Here is an 18,822-nt window from a genome sequence, read left to right on the forward strand (position 1 = left end):
TTCATTTTGTGTTTGTTTATTTTATTAAAGTCTTTAAACGTTCGCCGGTTCCCGCCTCCTTCTTCCCGACCTACGAACGTTGTTACAGTATTGTATAAAGCATTTCATAAATAAAAGTGACTTTACTTGAATCTTTTCAGTGAAACTGCTGATTTGATTCATAAAACCAGTTTAAATGATTCGTTCACGAGTCAGACTCATTACAGTAGTGAACAATCACTCGTGAAATTTATCGGCGAATAACTACTTCAAAGTCAGTCTGTTCCTTACACAAAGCTATCGCATGACTTCAGAAGACTTACTGTAGTTCACACGTCAAATGAACCACTTTTTGTTGCTTTTGCTTAAATAGTTCCTATTTATAGTACCTGCATGGAAAAGAGCAACCAGCACAGTCTGAACAAAAAATGTCAAATGGTTTTAGAACACAAGAGAGAGACAGAATTTCCATTTTCTGGTGAAGTATTCCTTTACGTTTTCATTCAATATAACAATGTATTAATCACTCATTTCCCACTTAAAATAGAATCAGTAAAGCTGGCAATGTTTATCCAGTTCTACATATGTGGGTACAACCACAAAGCCAAAGGCAATGTAAAAATGCCAGAAATTTATGATGCAACATATGTTTCAAAGCCTGAAGTGTGTGCATGTGTGTGATTTTTATGTCATACACATTTCCATACTGATGCCACGGCTTTGATGAGATAACTATTTATCAAGCAGTAAACTAGGGCCCCTTTGAGAGTCTCATCAGGATCTTCAATAACACTTATGCATGGGACTGCTCTTAATATGGCCCTCTGGGCTGCTTGAAATCCTAATTTGAAACGTTGAGCCAAACAGTGCATGTGATGGAGATTTCACTTGAACCAATGCATAAACCAAGAAAACTCATCTGGAGGGGGATGAATATAGCAGCAGGTATCAGGTCCATTATGCACAATGACAAATTTTGTTTGCTTTTGAAGCAGATTTATGACAACAATTATGCTTTCTGAATCTGAAACGAATAGCAGGGGAAGGAAATAAGGCAGAGAATGATATAAATGAAACGGTACAAATGAGCTGCATTTCAAAACCTATATTCAATTGTATACATGTATTTTATATCAAATTAATATTTATTTATTTTCTAATTCCATTGAATTAAAATGAACTGTTTTAAACAGTACTTGGGAACAAAAACTTTTCTAAACTTGAAATACTTTTGGCCATCTAGACTTTACATTTCAAGTTCTAGGAGAAATTTTGCAGAACGCTGGAGCATGGACTTAAATATGGTAAAATGGAGCTAGTACACTTGTTAGTAGCTGAAATATCTCACTAAAATAAACATATAAGAGAAAACACACAGGGTTTAAAACTTTTTGAATGACAGGCATAGAAATATGTGGAGATTTCTGCAGAGCTTTGCGGGCACAGATTCTGTGTGGGCTCGATATTAATGCTCATATATATATATAAAATAGCAGGTATCAAACTCAATTTATTTGTTTATTTATTTATTAATGGTGATTTTCTGCACTAATTTAATACAACTAAATCCTCTGAACCAATCCACTCTGTTTATTATTTGCTTCTACTGATCAAATCAATTCCTGAACTGTAAAAATATCTAAATATGTCTAAAACAAGATGCAGAGCCTCTAAAGATTAATTGGACACTTGACACAATTTATGAATTTCATTGTATCATATAATAAAATATCAAATCAGGCAGGCAGGAATAAAGCAAATGCACACTTTTAGAACAGAAATAGAATCATATAGAAATACTTTGTGGGGTCTTTGCAAATTCACTTAAGAAAAACTGTTAGAATAATAATAATAATGTTGGATTACAGAGAACATATTTTGAATTAAGTTTAATTTTCTTCTCCTGTTGCACTGCCAAGCGCATGATTGGTTGGGAAAGGCCATTCAGCTTTTCAAAGCAGCCAAATTATTCAACTTTCATTTTTGGCCTCCCTCAATACTGAATATTTGGTCATTTTCTTGTCAATGTTACACATACTATAAACTGTAATTCTTACCGGTGGTCCTGCAGTCCCTGGTTCTCCTGTTTTCCCCCGTCGACCCTGCAAGACAGAAAATGAAAGTGTAAGAAAAGACAGAACATTTCAACAACAGGTTCATGTTTGGCAATGCTGGGTGGCAATTAGGAGAAGACAGCTCCTCTTGTTGCAGTGACTAATTTGCTTTTAATTAACAGAAAGAAAACAGCTTAATTGCAGAGCTCTGTGTGGTGCATCGCTTTCTCTATACAACCCAAGTCTACCACCTCCCTTCCAGCTGTGACAAACCACAGCCACATCGATCAAAACAGGCCCTGTGTGACAAACAGAACGGGCCCCTGAGCACGGCCCCGAATGCTCGCCTGGACATAATGGACTATTCACAAATATAATAAGCGCCTTCAATTCATATGCTAGAAACACACGAAAAGGCAAAGTGCATGAGGTGGGCTCAATGAAAGCCGTCAAAACTGCCAGTCACCGGTTTAATTTTCGCCGCGGCGTGATGACAAGAGCATATCGGAAAAACTGACATAAAGACAGCCGGTGTGGCAACCTCGGGGAAATTAGTTTCCACATTGTCCCTCGATGAATAAGCCGGACGTTTCTTTGATGGCTGCGTCGTCTTTGCTAAATTAATTTTATGGAGACGTTTTATATACAAGTGCACGGTGCAATTTCAGCCATATGTACACCATTATTAAGAATTCAGCAGGGGGAGGCTGAGGACCAGACTGTTTTTTGTCTTTTTTTTGTCTGTGTGGGGAGTGTTTGTGAGATCGCTGTTCATGGTTGGATGAAAGACGAAGTGAAACGTGCAACACAAAAGCCAGTGGCTCGTCTGTATCCTCAGAACTGTTCATTTACATACTCTTTGATTCAATGATGTCGAGTTTGCCAGTGTTTGTCATTTTCATTACCTGCAACATAAAGAACTCCCGATGAATGAAGCGCTGTTATCATCAGGCCATGTTTAAATGGATGTGTGTGTTTGCTGGTAATTTCAGAGCAATAAGGGAACATTAACCTTAATGATGTAACAATAACTAGAAGGAATCTTAGCAGATACTTGTGTAGGACATTGTCTGAAATTCCCTGCTCAGATGGGGGTTTTTTTCTTCTTGATGTCCTTGGGCCAGATTCAAAGAACATTCTCAAGAATAAAATTATTAACTGCCGTTCTTAAGTCAGAAAAAAATATATATCTAAATATTGTATTCCCAAAATACTTAAAGTTTTTTTTCCCCAGTAAGATTGCAAGAATTCAAATCCTTAAAAAGAATCTTCCTAAAAAATCATTGTAAATAACTTTTCAAAATTAGGATCACCACCAACTTGTCTAAAATCCCCAAAGGTATTTATTCTGTTGATTCAAATATTAAGCATTACAACGTAACACTAGCTACATATAATACATATTACTTATATGTAGCTTATGATTAGCAGGGGGAGGAAATTAAGCAGAGAAGTGATATAAATGAAATGGTACAAATGAGCTGCATTTCAAAACCTATATTCAATTATATATATATATATATATATGTATTTTATATCAATGTAATATTTATTTATTCTCTAATTCCATTTAATTAAAATGAACTGTTTTAAACAGTATTTGGGAACAAAAACTAAACTTCCAAATATTACGCTTTACAATGTAACACTAGCTATCATATTACTTATGATTATTACAGTAATTTGCAGGGAGTGCAAAAAGGTGGCCTTTTTATTGAGTTCTCCACTGGGTTTTTACAGTGAGTCTGGCATCAGATAACCAAAGCCCGTTGTTTTGTTCTTAAGAAAACATTAAAAGGTTTTTAAAAATATATTTGACAACTTCAAATATTTTTCAAGAGGCACATGTAGACATTTTTTAACTTCTTATGAAGATTTTTGTGAATCCAGCCCTATGGCCTTATTCTAGGGTGGATGGTTGTGGATAGTTGCTTGGGTGATTCTAGGTGGATGTTTACTGTCTGTCCCTAAGACTCTATAATAGGCTAGTTACTTGATATGGTTTAAGTCCCTCTTTCATGGTTTTGAAATAATAGTAGCTGGTTATAGCTGGTTTATTGTGGTTTTTGGAAGATGGTGGGTGGTCGACCAACCAATGATCAGCTAATATCCAGCTTGGACCTGCTAGAAACCAGAACCAAAACAATTAAGCAGGATTTTCCATTCAGTCTTCTCACCACATTATCAACATCTGCTCAGTGAAAATCAAGCAGGTTGTTATCAGCAGTAATGATACGTTAACATTGCGTAGAGTCGGCGAAACAGGTCAATTAACGGTTTCAGTCTGTGCTGTCTGAAAAACATAAGACAACAAAAGCTATATGAAAAAATAAAATAAATATTTCATAATCTTATTAAACTAAACTGATGATGAATAATGCATTTTCTAATCATCTTCCTTTTGCCCCTAAAATATATCAAGCTCTTCTGTGAATACTAATATCTTGGTGGCTGTAAGATATGCCATAACAGACATCATGAATTATAGAAAATTGGGAATAAAGTGTTAAATGGGAGTCAAAAGATGTAGATTACAACAATACCATGATTCTGAATGTTAAAAACTTTTTATAACGCACTAAAGCAGAAGCTGTAAAATCTGAAATTGGGGCTTACCTGTGCAAACCTCACTAATCACAATTCTAGGATGAAGGTTACTCATTGGCCCAATATAAAAGTAATAAAAGAAATACTAACAATTTTTTTGTAAATTATTTTTACTGTAAATTAAAAGAAATAGTATTTATATTTGTAAATATTTTAAAAATAAATATTGTTTTAAATTAAACTAATTATAAATTAATATTATCATTTTAATTTTAATTAAACATTTTACAATCAAAATGAATATAATATAATATAATATAATATAATATAATATAATATAATATAGAAGTCAAATATGTAAAAGGCCCATTTTAAGCAGCCAATACTATGAAAATCTGTTTTAAAATATCCTTATAATGAGCTTATCTGGTACAGTCGTAAACTTCTGTGCTATTTCAAGTGTGAAACACTTTATGAGTATTTATCATTTATATTTATATATTAACTTCAGTTGCTGAAGTATTGAGTACACTTGCAAGCATTTCTGCAAGTCACTTTATACTTTAAGTTAAATTCTGGCCAAACACAAACACATTTTTTCCTGGAAACACATTGCTCTGTTGTTCTTCTGAGAGATGAAGGCCATTCCACACACTACTGTTTTGACAAAAGAAACAAACTGGATCTAACCAAGACTGAGAGAGAGACGTGGAAGGCCCAGATGCACAACAACACGAGTACATCAGAGCATCTAGTTTGAGAAACAGATGCCTCGCTGGTGCTCAGCTAGAAGCTTCACTGAAAAGTGCAATCCAAACATCAGCTTAATCTGAAACAGAAAAGACTCTAAGATGCCACTGGTCTTTAGACAGAGTTTCAAAGAGAAACCAAATCTGACTCTGGCAAAGAAGAAAACAGTTCAATTGGGCAAAAAAACACAGATTCAATGGCAGAGCATTACTATGGACGGACAAATGTAAGTTTGAGCTGTTGATGGATACATTTGATTATAAAGTTCTGAAAAATGCCTACAACAACAGCTATGGGAATTGCCATAGAAAGCTGAAAGATAAAACTGCAGCTGATTGTCTTAATAAACTGACTACACAGTAACTACTAACATCTTATTTGAAATTATTATTTTTTTTTAATAAATACAAGCCTGTGGATGTTGGCTGACCTGGTCAGAAAAGGGCATCTCTGCATGACAGAAAGAAAGAGATCAATTGTGTGACTTTAGCCTTTCACACAGAGCTCAGAACACACACACAGCATCACCTCTCTCTCTCACTCAGCGCTGCACTGCCTGTTGCTATGCAACACAGAGTGGCCTGTAAATTTGACAATATCCGAGGCCTTGATTATTATTTGAGTTCTTGCGAGGGCCAAGTTTAGGTCACAGATATACATTAGAGAGCAGCCAGATGCGGGGGATGTGGGAGGTGTGTGTGTGAGAGAGAGAGAGAGAGAGAGTGAGAAAGATACAGTGTGATTAATGCTCGTTTACATAGATTTCCAATTCAAATAAATTCATCCAATTGCAGAGTCTGAAAGTACTTTAATGACAACTGTAAACTCTGTAATCCTATGAAAACATCAGTTTACACGTGCATCACACATTCTCAACAAGATATTTATGTATACAAAGAGTCAATGGGAATCATATGAGATGAACAATTCTGGTTGCAATTCTACTATATTACACTACCATTCAAAGGTTTGGGGTCAGCAAGATTTTTAATGTACTTTAAAATGTACTTTTATTCAGAAAGGAAGCATTAAACTGATCAAAAGTGACAGCAAAGACATTTATAATGTTACAAAAGATTTCTAATTTAAATAAATTATGTTCTTTTGAAACTTCTATTCCAAGAGTCCTGAAAAAACGCATCATTGATTTAAAAAATATCTCAGTCTGGCACTTCATTAAAAATAAAGTTAATCGTTTGGTTCTGCGTAGACCTGCGTTTGCCGCTCTTGTCATTTACCTACGGGCTAAGCAGGCAGCGATGTAGAAGCAGGCGTTGATCTTCTTCAGCGGAGGCGGTGTTTAGCCACACTATTACATCATAGAGTGGTAAATTCCACAAGCTGTTTTGGCAGATTGGCTTCAATATAAGTTATTTTTAGACTTAAGACAAAGTTTTGAGTTCTGAATGATTTTATAGCACAATGACCTCTTGTATGTCAAAAGATCAAGGGAATTTTGATTTCTCAGTTCTTGACCCCTTCAAGAACAACCACCTCATACGAGTAATTTGTTCAAGATTTAGACTACACTGATGAAAAAAGACATCTATTTATTGTGTTTGTATTATTGTGAAGTTTCTCATTACATTTAATTCAGATTTCAAGCTCACAACTCAGCTAAAATATCATTTCTGTTGCTGTGGTACAGAAGATTCAAGCCTCTATTTATCAGCAGAGGGTTCAGCATTCGGTGGAGGAATTCAGACATTACAGAACCAAACACGAGAGATCTACACATTCAGGACAGAAGCTTGCAAAGCCTTATCTGACGGTTTTACCGTATGCTTTAATCTTTCATTTGAACTGTGCCCCACACAGACGGGCCTGGAGAATGCCAACGTACCCGCTGGACGGAGTACACTAAGATGAAACGGGTTGCTTACATCTAACCCACTTCTGTCTGGCCAGGAGCAAAGCAAACAAACATCAACCTGGGTAATCTTTAAAGCAGCGCTCTAATCCTGATCTGAAATGTCAACAGTCTCACTGAGACTCCGCGTGGGTCAGGTGCCATGGATTACAGAAAACGTGTTAAAGGGACGTATGGGGGCGAGGAGGAGGGAATGACGGACATAAAGGCAGATCCAGCATTTCAAAAGCTCCAGTAATCTTCAGTGAACACACACTCTCCTACCAAGAACAGGTCAGATGATAAGCCAGAGAGAGCCTGTAATGGCTGTCATTAAAGCGTCTAATCCTCTATACACACTCATATATATATATATATATATATTTCCCATGAGCTGTTATAGCAAGCTTGGGAAGGAAGTCTATTTTACTCCCACTGCATAATCCTCAAAACATTTCTCTTCTGAGATCAAAGACAAACATTTTATTAACACCTGTGAAACAACTGCAATTCAGGATTTTTTTTTGTAATAAAAACACTATTATACTATAAAAATGTATTTAGGCAAAGAATGAATCAACAAACTAACTTTAGTCCCTTTTTCCATTTGGTATGATGTCAAATATTTGCTAACCCAGTTACAAAACCTAGGAGTCTACAAAACCTAAGCAGCATAAAAATGCATATGTAAATATGTACAAATACAATACAATTTAAAGGTTTGACGTCAGCAATTTAAATAAAAGCAAGGACCCATTAAATATCAAAACTGACACTAAAGACATTTTAAACGATTTCTTTTGAAGTTTTTTTTTTTTCTATTAATCAAAGAATCCTGAAAATATATCACGGTTTCCACAAATTATTAAGCAACAGATCCGTTTTCAACACTGATAATAAGAAATGCTTCTTTTTGAAATAGAAAATATATTTTAAAGTCTGAAACATTTCAAAATATTATCGTTTTAACTGTATTTTTGATCAAATAAGTGTGGCTCTTATTGTCAGCATAAGAGACTTCAAAAACAATCTTACACTGTAAAAAATTATTTTTCAAAGTTATTGGAGTATTTAAATTTTTCTTTAATTCAATGTGTTTCTTGCCATTTCTTTGTGACTGTTTGCAAAGCACTAGCTATTTCTGAGCGAAAATTGTTTCTACCAAATGTTTTTCAGTGTACTAACAAAACTACTGTATGAAACTTAAGTACTATATTTAACATTACAATTCTCAGGAAAAAAAGGTACAAATGCTGTCACTGAGGCAGTACTCTTTTGTACCTTGTTTACTCCTAAAAATGCATATCAGTACTTTAAAGGTACATATTAAGAGTAAGTAAAGAGTACATATTTGTACCTTAATGGTACCTATTAGTTCCTTTAAAAAGGTAATGCCCCAGTGACAGCTTTTGTACCTTTTCTGAGAGTGTACTTATCATTGCAGTGCATTTTGGGATCACATTCTCTGCAAAATGTTTCATTTGCAACATAAAGGGATGTTTACAGTGACAGGCATTTGCTATGACAAAGCATCCAGAAATAATTTATTTTCAATGAGTCTGCAATTTCTGATAACAACAGCAACTGTTAACAATTCAACAAAGCTTATGTTAATGAGCAGCCATGAGATGCATTGAATGCAATTGGATAAAAGTAGAAATACATACAAGCAATTAAAAACACACAACTACACCAACTGAATGGCCGTCCATGTGAATGCACCTTTCAAAAGTGGGCACAACAAAGTATGATGGATGGCAACATAATGTTGTCTTTTCTACCTGAAGACTTCTGATGCCTTAAATACTGTCTATGTAGGCAGCTCACTAGGTTTAGGAGCAGAACTAAAGATCTACCAGGAAAGAGTAATGGCCTGTTTTCTTTATTATATTTCCATGTATTCCTCTCTTTTTCCACTCATAGTCAAGTTCAGAACGTCCTGGAAATAAAGTGGCTTCTCTGTAATTGGTGTAATTAAAAATCTGCACAAGTAGCAGATAACAATAAAACCTCACGCAGTTTAGCACTTATCACTCATTACAGTTAACCTACCGACAATATTTTTTGAGTGTGTTTGTATAAAGACACCATTGAAGAGACCTGCCTGTACATGCTTGGTCGAGGAAAATTATGTTTCTGCAGTGCTCAAATGCAATGCCATACACCCGTGAAACCAACACTACAGGACATGACAGCCACCAGCCAGTGTCTTGTCTCCATGGCTACAGGTTGCTCTTCTAGTGATGTCTGATGAAATGAAGTCTCTTTCGTGCCAATTGATCCTGTGCTCCACCACTGGTGTCACTGTGAGTCATTCTGGAGCAGCACAAGCACTTGTGTGTATATGGAACGACACACAACCTAGAGAAGAACCACTGAGAAAAAAATACTACGAGAACCATAATAAATACCAGTTACACACAAAATGGGGTTCCTCATATGGTTCTGCATAGCAACATTTGACACAGGTGTTGTATGACACCTTAAAGATAGCTGCTTTAAAGCACTTAAAGTGATTACAAGCCAATTAACCACTTTTAGTGCTATTTAGCACCAGTTTTGTGTATTGATATTATCTTAAATAATAATTTATCTTTTATTGTTAAACAATAATAATAAACTTACACACACACACAAACTTAGAAAAATACATTTAGCTTTTACCCTTTGGAATAAATTACACGTTAAAATATAATAAAAATTAACAGTTAATTTTTAACTATTATATTTCAGTAATTATATTACTGTTTTTACCATACATAATTCAATTTTATATTTAAGAATAAGTAAAAAAGTAAAGTAAACAAATATGCAATCTAGGTGATTATCATGTTAAATAAACAAGAAATCAAGGCTGGACATATTCATACAAAAATGAATATTATACATATAATACAATATGAATTAGGTAATTGTGGTGTTTTTTTTTTTACTTTTTATAAAATAAACAGTTATAGTTCATTTTTAACAGTTAATAAAAAGTTATTTTAAATTGTAATAATATTTCACAATATTACTGTTTTATATGTAACTAAATTTTATAATTTACAATATAAATCCAGTTGTAATTTGTAATATTAAGTAATTGTGTTTAATTTTTTTGGAATCTATAGTTGATTATCATGGTATGAAATGGTATGAAATGAAATGAAATACTGGACACTGACAATATAGACTATATCATATTCACATAAAAAATGAGGATGTCTCTCACAATTGTAAAGGAATGCACACAGCATTCCAACTGGAACTGATATCATAATTTGGAACCAATTTCAAAGGAATCAAGTAAGAATCCTGTAAGAATGAAACAAAATCCTACTGGATAAAATGACAATTCCTACAAGATTTTACGATCCTTATTGTTTGATTCTTATAGTCTTATTGGATATTGTGCAATCTTTATCAGAACCCTACTGGTAATGGAACACAAGACACTGCAACAAGGTCCCGCCATGGGACAGTCAAAGGAAATTGCTCTGGAAGCTGCTGCAGATTTAAAACAGCTGAAAGATTTTCCTTTATATTCATTTTGATATCCAACAAGGGCTTTTATCCTATTGGGAATCTTAACAGTACTGTTAGGAAATAAGCTTTTTAATATGAAAATTTCCTATTAGGATAGAATTTCCAATAGGATTCTACAGCACCTTTTGAGGTATAGAAGATCACACATTGGCACACACCCACACACACATACAAAGCCCCTTAAATAACTGGAAATAATGCAGCTGATATGGACATAGACATATATGAGCAAAGAATAAAGCATCATCTCACATCATCCCAGCGGTTGCCATGGCACCCTCCCTATCTGGAACTGATGCGACTGATGTCTGGCCTTTGACTGATGAAAAGCCGGCAAGAGTGAGACGTTCCCAACACACGCCTTTGATCAGCCTCTCGGTCAAACCAGGATACAAGAGGCTAACCTTTCCCATCTCAACATTCATAATTGCCAGACACTTGCAATTACCTCAACTGTCTACCAGCAGCAGGTAAACATAGCTAATTCATTCTGTAATTAAGATTAATTCTGAAATGTCGTCTTTCCCCCCTTCTGCAGATGTTTTCTTCCCAGAGAACATTTGAGCTGCGCTGTGAGCACACCTTTGGGGTAGTGCGATTTTTGACAAGGAGAGCAGATGATTTAGTTCTGATATGTGCTCTGAATGTGCTCTTCTCTGAAACGCTGAATTACAGTCAAATAAGATCTCGTTATGTCCAATATAGTTAAGTGTTTTAGCAGACACCTTATCTAAAGCGACTGGAAGGCTCAGTCAACCTGGAGCAACCTGAGGAGAAGTGACTTGCTCCAGGCACAATGATGATAACAGCACTGCTTTAGTTCATGAACCACAAAAAAAACAACAAAAAAAATATGTTTAGCATTAAAACTGAACTGACAGCCTTTAGATTACAAGACACATCTTAAAGCACTAAACTACCAACACTAATATAGAACATTATCTGTGAGGCTCCAAATTCACTATATGATGAAGTATTTGATCTAAACTTCATAGTTAGCAAGTCTGGAATGCACTACATGACTTTTAAAATCTGAACAGATTATGGATCACTAGGCATCATGCTCTTGCCGACTACGTCTGAACGCCGGCTCCTGTGTCAGCAGTATCACACGCATGAGTCGTGGTGATCGTCGCAAACGCGCATCAAAGACTGAAACCGAAGAAAAGAAATTGCTGAATGAAGTTATTTTTGTTTTCTTTGCGCACAAAAAGTATTCGCGTAGAACCACTTTGAATTGAACTACTAATGTCACATGGACTATTTTAATGATGTCCTTACTACCTTTCTGGGCCTTGAATGTGTCAGTTGCGTTGCTGTCTATGCAGGGTCAGAAAGCTCTCAGATGCCATCAAAAATATCTTAATTTGTGTTCCAAAGATGAACGAAGGTCTGGAACATGTTGACAGTATTTTAATTTTTGGGGGAACTATGCCTTTAATGCAGCATCCTAACTGAAATGGAATATCATGGGAGATTGAACTCCACAAACCACAAATAGTTAAGTTAAGTGCAAACCTCGCAGCACAACTGAATTCATTGGTCAACTCAATCACGCAAATCGCCTGTCAAGAAACATTCCGACTTCAGAAAAATCATGGATGGATCCATCGATCAGTGGACGGAATCAATCGCAATAAACAATGTGTTACCAATGCTATATTAAGGTTAAGTTTAGAGTTTAGGTTAGGGGTTGCTATTTGTTTGCTCTAATTGTCGATGTTGTAAATTAATGTTATTGATCTTATTCATCCTTGCATGTTTCATTAAAAAGAAATTTGACCTTGTAATTTTAATTAAATGTCACAACATCATCTTACAGTTCTTCTTCTCTCTGGTCATGTATGTCACACATTCAGTCGGTCTTTCTTACAAACACCTGTAAGATCACATTCACATCTGCCTTCAACAGCTGATCGATAGAACCAAGTCCTGCCCTTCATTATTCTCTTTTTAAATAATCTGCTTCACTTGGATATGTGTATACAAGAAAAGATAGTACAGGTATACAGAGAAAAAGATCTGTAGTGACTTGAACCAATACGGTATTACTATAGAGTCACCATATGTCCTCTTTTTCCTGGAAATGTCCTGGCTAGAAATTATAAACTGCCTAAAATGTCTGGGTTTTGGCTTCGTTTTTCTACTGACATGCTCTCTACAGTTCTCATACATTATATGTACATGTATTTGCATTGCTTTGACTGTTCTCTGTTGATCCCACCTACTCGCATGCCACGATTGGTCGATTATTTGCCATGCCTGCATGCTATAATATATGCTATTGCATATATTATATTCTATATGCTATTGGTCAAACTATTTTTCAGTCATTACCTTCAGCAAGTATGAAAAGAACAGGAAAAAGCCAAAACATGAGCATTTTATAAAATTTAGAATTCCCAGGCAGGACGTATTGTCTCCCTAGTATGACATTAGAATGTTACTAAGCTAACTGTGAGATATTTTAATATGCATAAAAACACACATAAAACAGTGATTATTTAACTATACTTTTCTGTGTTGGATGAAACATACATAACATTCATAATCAGCATTTTTGGACTCCGCTACTGTATGTGTGTCAATGTTTTTCGCTTTGCTTTCTTCTCACACAGAGATAAAATAATGGTAAATTACAGCAACAAAATTCACTAAATACAAAAAATATTGTTAAAAGTAATCCGACAGCACATTTAAAATAGAATATTTAACTGTAAAGTTCTCAACACGCGAACTCCACTAATGATGCTGCCTGTGTAGAGCTTCCAAATCTTTCACTAATGAGGTTCCAAATTGGTTGGGATGCTGCCTATGCATGCAGTAGAAAACAAGGCAGCTCACAAGGATTGGAACAGAGCCACAATGCAAAAAAAAAAACAAAAAAAGGTATCATTATGGTTGTGGCATCAAGATCACGAATGCATTAACATTTACATATCAATTTCTACTTGGTATTCAGCAACTTAGACGGCTCTGATGAACAATTGGCTAACCTTCAAGTACTGGCGTAGTTCACAATCAGAACAGTGGTCGTTTGAAGATACAGCAACCAAAAAAAGGCTGTTTAATTCTAAAGGTCAGAGGATGTAAAACTGTATGTAACTAAATTACTATATTTCAGTGCAAAAAAACCTTAAGAAACATTAGAAGTACTTATGGTTTAAAAACCAGCAAATCAACACAGCTCACCCACAGTACTGGCACAATGCAAAACTTCAATAAAACAGGATTTGTTCCAGTTGTTTACTGGGGGTATAGGGAGAGAAGGAGAGAGAGAGATAGTTAGCACTAAAGCTGACAGCTGCCTGGCAGCCTCTCAAATGCAGCTTAACGTCCACCCTGTTCTGAGTGGCACACAATGCAACTATTCAACCCTTCAAACATCTAACTATCCCCCCACACGCATAAAGAGATGCCTGACAGTCAAGAGCAGAGCTTCAGCTCACTCTGGCCAAAATGGAGCTCCAACATTTCACTCTCTGCTTTGTTTGACGTTTTCAGGCTCAATATGGATGGTTTTGTCTACACAGATCACTTCAGGACGAACTGGAAAACTGTTCCACTGATGGCCACAGGATGGCGACCTGGTTCCATTAATAGGTTCTGGGAAGAGTGAATGAAGCGCACTATGGCAAGCCAAAGAAAAGGACATGTGTGTAGAATTAGAGGTACGTGAGAAGGAGCTTGTGTACAAGCTTTCCTCAATTGTAATGTGCTGATGATTTAGAGCTCTGAAAGCTTAAAAACACAACCAAAATATACAAATGGTAAATAGGTGTGGAGAGATGGACCAGCAAGGGTGAGCCTTTTCTGTGCTGGCCATGAGACAGGAAGGATATCAAAAAGAAATTAATGAGCCACATATCTTATTACAGCACCAAAATGCATCTTAAAATAACCTCCTTTCAAAATACAGCAACACGTAATGTTTGTTCGTACCCAGAATGGGTTCTAATGCCACTTTTAAGAGGGATATTACAGTATCTCAATTAAGAGCTCAAAGTTAACAACTTGTTCTAACGTCATTATGCAAATTTCACATTTTTTATGTGGCACGAAACATAATGAATGTTATATTTAGTGTTGAGTCCAATTTCCCTCCTCCTCTCCTCTTCCCTGCTTAGCTATACTTTGGGGACAAAATGTTCCTCAGATGTAAGCAAAAAATGACAAAACATCCAGAGACATCTTCATATACAAAAATATGGAATAATAATATATATCAGCCATTACACCTGTCTTCAGTGTCATGTGATCAAAAAATCATAATAATACACAGATTCTGTGCTCAAGAAACATTTCTTGTTATTTTCAATGCAATGTTAAAAACAGTTATGCCGCTTAATATTTTTGTGAAAACTGAAACCTTTCAGGATTTGTTAAATAGAAAGTTTAAAAGAACAGCATTTTTAATATAAAAAAACATTGTACAAAATCTTTTGTAACATTATAAATGAAAAACATTAATAGATTTTAATAATAATAAAATTTTAATTTTAATAATATTAGAAAAAACATTGTACAAAATCTTTTGTAACATTATAAATGAAAAACATTGATAGATTTTAATAATAATAAAATTTTAATTTTAATAATATTAAAATGATTAAAAATGTATTACTTGTTTATTTTTAATGTTTTTTAAAGTTTAAATTGACATCCTAATTGATGCATTAGTAATTCCTGTGTAAATGCATTCATACCGCCTCTGTGCAATGACGGCAAAACACAGCTAAGAAAACGTGCAGAAATACATGTGTGCACGTGTGCATGCACAAACGTGAGTTTTGAAAATGCTTTCCTATCTTAAAGCAGGTCATAATCAGTCATGGCTCTTAGAGATTTCACAGGCGGATCTGTTGTGCCCTTTTTGTGAGATTGGTTCTCTTCTCAACTGACTGGGGGCCTGAAGCGTAACCCTTTAGTGCACTTCGCAGAGCACTTCGTACTAAAAATGTAGATGAGTGACATACTGCAAAGCCCACTGTGCATCTGAAAGACCACACTTTATGAATCCAGATTCAGTTCAAATTACTAGAGATTTTCTCAAAGCTCCGGATGTATTGTATTCCAGGTCTTAAGCGAGCGGATGGGCAGAGTAGATTAAAGCAGAGCACACACACCATCTGGGAAACATCTCACGCCAGTCAATGGCATGCTGCTTAAAGCACAAATGCACAAATGTAAATTGGCATTGGACCAGTGAAGTATGAGAATGAAAGAAGTCAGCAAACTAGTAGGTCTAAATCCAATCCAACATTTCTTCTACAGTATATTACTTTCACTAATTCAATGGCATGAATGAATGATTATACTGGCTACTTTACAACTTGATAAAAATGTCAACACATTGAAGTGTTGACTTCTGTATTCATTGACCTCACAGACAGTTAGTTCAAGGAAAGAGCTAACACTGTCTACACCAATCCTGCCCTTCACGAAAGGGTCCTGCTCCTGATTGGCCGTCACCAGCCCAACACCGCATGCCCAGATGCCACACGTGTCTGTAGACATCAGAAAGCATGGGGTTCAAAAGTCTTCAAACCCCATGTCGGCACTGGAAACCATAATGAGGTCACATCGTTCTACCCCTTGACCTTACCGGACAGCAACTGGACTGACCCGCAGACCAAAGATTGGTGCCACTGAAGCGCTCGGTCCAGGATTCCTGCCTCGTGCAACTTGAACAGACAAGGTCAGGCAGTGGAGTCACACAGCAGGCTAGTGTGACAACTGTTATTGTAGTTTGTAATCAAAGAAGGTCCAAATGCTCAATGAAAGAAGACTAAATGCTCATCAGGCAATTTGCTGTCATCTATCCAATTAACTTCACTGTATACAAACATCAGTCAGCAAATGTGCGTGACAGGAGAAGCGTAAAAGTTGCTGCTCTTTAAATTGTTGTTCTCTTAAGCAGCGCCTCATTTCATTCTGGGTTAGTGTTTTAAAGAGATAGCTAACCATTGGGTCGTTCCAAACCCATATAACCTTTGTCTTCCATGGATCACAAATAGATTTTTTTTTAGAATGTACTTTACTTCAGTATAATGAAAATGGAGGATCAGAGCTTTAAAAAAGTAGGGATGCACCAATATCAATATTGTGGGCAACAACAAGAAGCCAATAATAAAAGTCTACTAAACTAAACTATTTTTAATAAAAAAAATAAACACACATAATCTTAAATAAATAAACTTACATTTAAGTGTTTTTAAATTTGTAAATGAGTGTTAAGTTAGAAATGAGCGTGCAAAATTAAATATTGTATCATATACAAGTGGTTCTCAAATAGGGGCCACAGCAAACAAGGGAACCACAGGATGACTTAAAGGCATTAAAATAATCAATTATTACTGATATTAAAAAAAGTAATGACAACTGTTTAATGATTGCCCCCTCAATGACAACTGTTTTATTAAAGAACATGCAGTTCTTGAAACACCTGGAATCACAAAATGAACTGTGGTTAATTTAATACCCCCAGTTCCTATTAATAAAAAAATGTCTGAAAACAAGCAAATTTGTACAAATTACAGATTTATTTTTGTATATATGGGGGGTTTTGAACATTGTGTTCGACAGCGGGGGTCTTCGAGTCAAAAAGACTGAGAACTGTTTGAGAAACACCATGAGTCAGTGAATGAATTGAAATTTTTAGGTCCAATCTGGACTGCATCATGGCCATTGAGCAAGCCTCCTTCTCATTCAAGCAAGATGCTTTGACCTACATTACCCATCTACAGTATCACAGAGAGAGTTCATTTCGCCACACATCCTTCAAACATACACACACATCCTGATTGCATACTGTATCTAGTCCGTAACCAGCAGAATCAAACCCTTAAGGTCTCAGGTCACCCGTGCGGCCCCTTTAATTAACTGGCCGCTTAATGTGTTTATCCCATGCAAGCGTGGCTCCTGCTACACCGAGGCACCCTGGGAACAGGCTGAGACAGTCAGATAAATCATCACTCGGCACATCTGTCCCTAGTCGCGGCCATCTATCCTCCCCTCTCTCTCCGCTTTTCCCTCTTTTTCCCTCCGTTTCTCCTCATCGGAGACTCAAGCAATTCTTTTCCTTTGGGTGAGGACGTTTGTCTCTGTCTACCTCTTCCACAGGCTGCTGCCATAGGTTAATATTACACACTCAGATCTATTGCTCAGATAATAGCGCCGTGCGACAAGGTCACTGCACCGGGTTCCGCAATATTAGACCACAAATAGTTAACTGAAGCCAGCCTACCTGTGAAGGGCATAAATCTAGGAGTAAACTCCCACTGTGAGAGCATCAACTCTTGAAATCTCCATACGGCCTGGTTGAATTTGTTACAGTGTTTTATTTACCTGAAAATGAAAATTATGCTAACAAAGAGAAGAGATATGCCAGTAACTGCATATAAATATAACCCACTGGTATGTATTTAAAGGGCAAAATTAAGGCCAAGGTATATACTAATGGCGTAGGATTGTTTTTGGATAATGTACTATGGTGCAAATATCACAGGAAAGGGAGATGATTGATAAAAACAGCTGTTTTACTTAGTTTCACCAACAACAACAAAAAAACACCTAAGTGTATTAAAAGACATTACTAGGCTTCTTAGTTTTCTGGACATGTACTATGGTAGGTGTACTGTATTATTTATAAGTATCTTGCAGTGCCAAAGTTACTATGGTATACGAATATGGTAATCATTCATTACCATAGTGTAAAACAGAAAGTACCTATTTTTCTCCAGTTGCTAGCATCCATATAATACAAATTCACACACAAATATAGAAACTGGAATAATCTGAAGGACAGAGACATAAACACCAGACACGTGTGTGCCTCTTACAACGTAAAAAAATAGATGCCCGGAAAACTGAACGTGCTAAGGGTATTCCAACGCGGATATAAATAGAGAAGGTCTCAGACAATGTCATATCCACCAAATTAGGTGCTGAAACAATGAAGATAAAGCCGGCAAACACACATGCCATTTCCTGCTTAATGCATTAGTTCCATTATAAGATACTTCACTGATAAGACCGCTGAGATGTTTTTATCCAATGCACCAAAAATAAAATACATTTAATAAAATAAAATAGTTCTTAGCGTATATATATATA

The 18,822-nt window shown here is 35.9% G+C and overlaps 1 protein-coding gene across 1 annotated transcript in view; it reads right to left on the reverse strand.

Moving 5' to 3' along the window:
* The window catches only part of LOC107665562 (collagen alpha-1(XIX) chain-like), a 103,048-nt gene that overhangs the window by 26,986 nt on the left and 57,240 nt on the right, over nucleotides 1–18,822 (reverse strand). The window contains exon 15 of the mRNA XM_016456484.1: nucleotides 2,037–2,081. Within this exon, the coding sequence (XP_016311970.1) occupies nucleotides 2,037–2,081 (45 nt within the window). The remainder of the gene's footprint in view (nucleotides 1–2,036; nucleotides 2,082–18,822) is intronic.

This window comes from Sinocyclocheilus anshuiensis, unplaced genomic scaffold (genome assembly GCF_001515605.1).
Source record: "Sinocyclocheilus anshuiensis isolate Anshui unplaced genomic scaffold, SAMN03320099.WGS_v1.1 scaffold407, whole genome shotgun sequence".
Taxonomy (NCBI): domain Eukaryota; kingdom Metazoa; phylum Chordata; class Actinopteri; order Cypriniformes; family Cyprinidae; genus Sinocyclocheilus; species Sinocyclocheilus anshuiensis.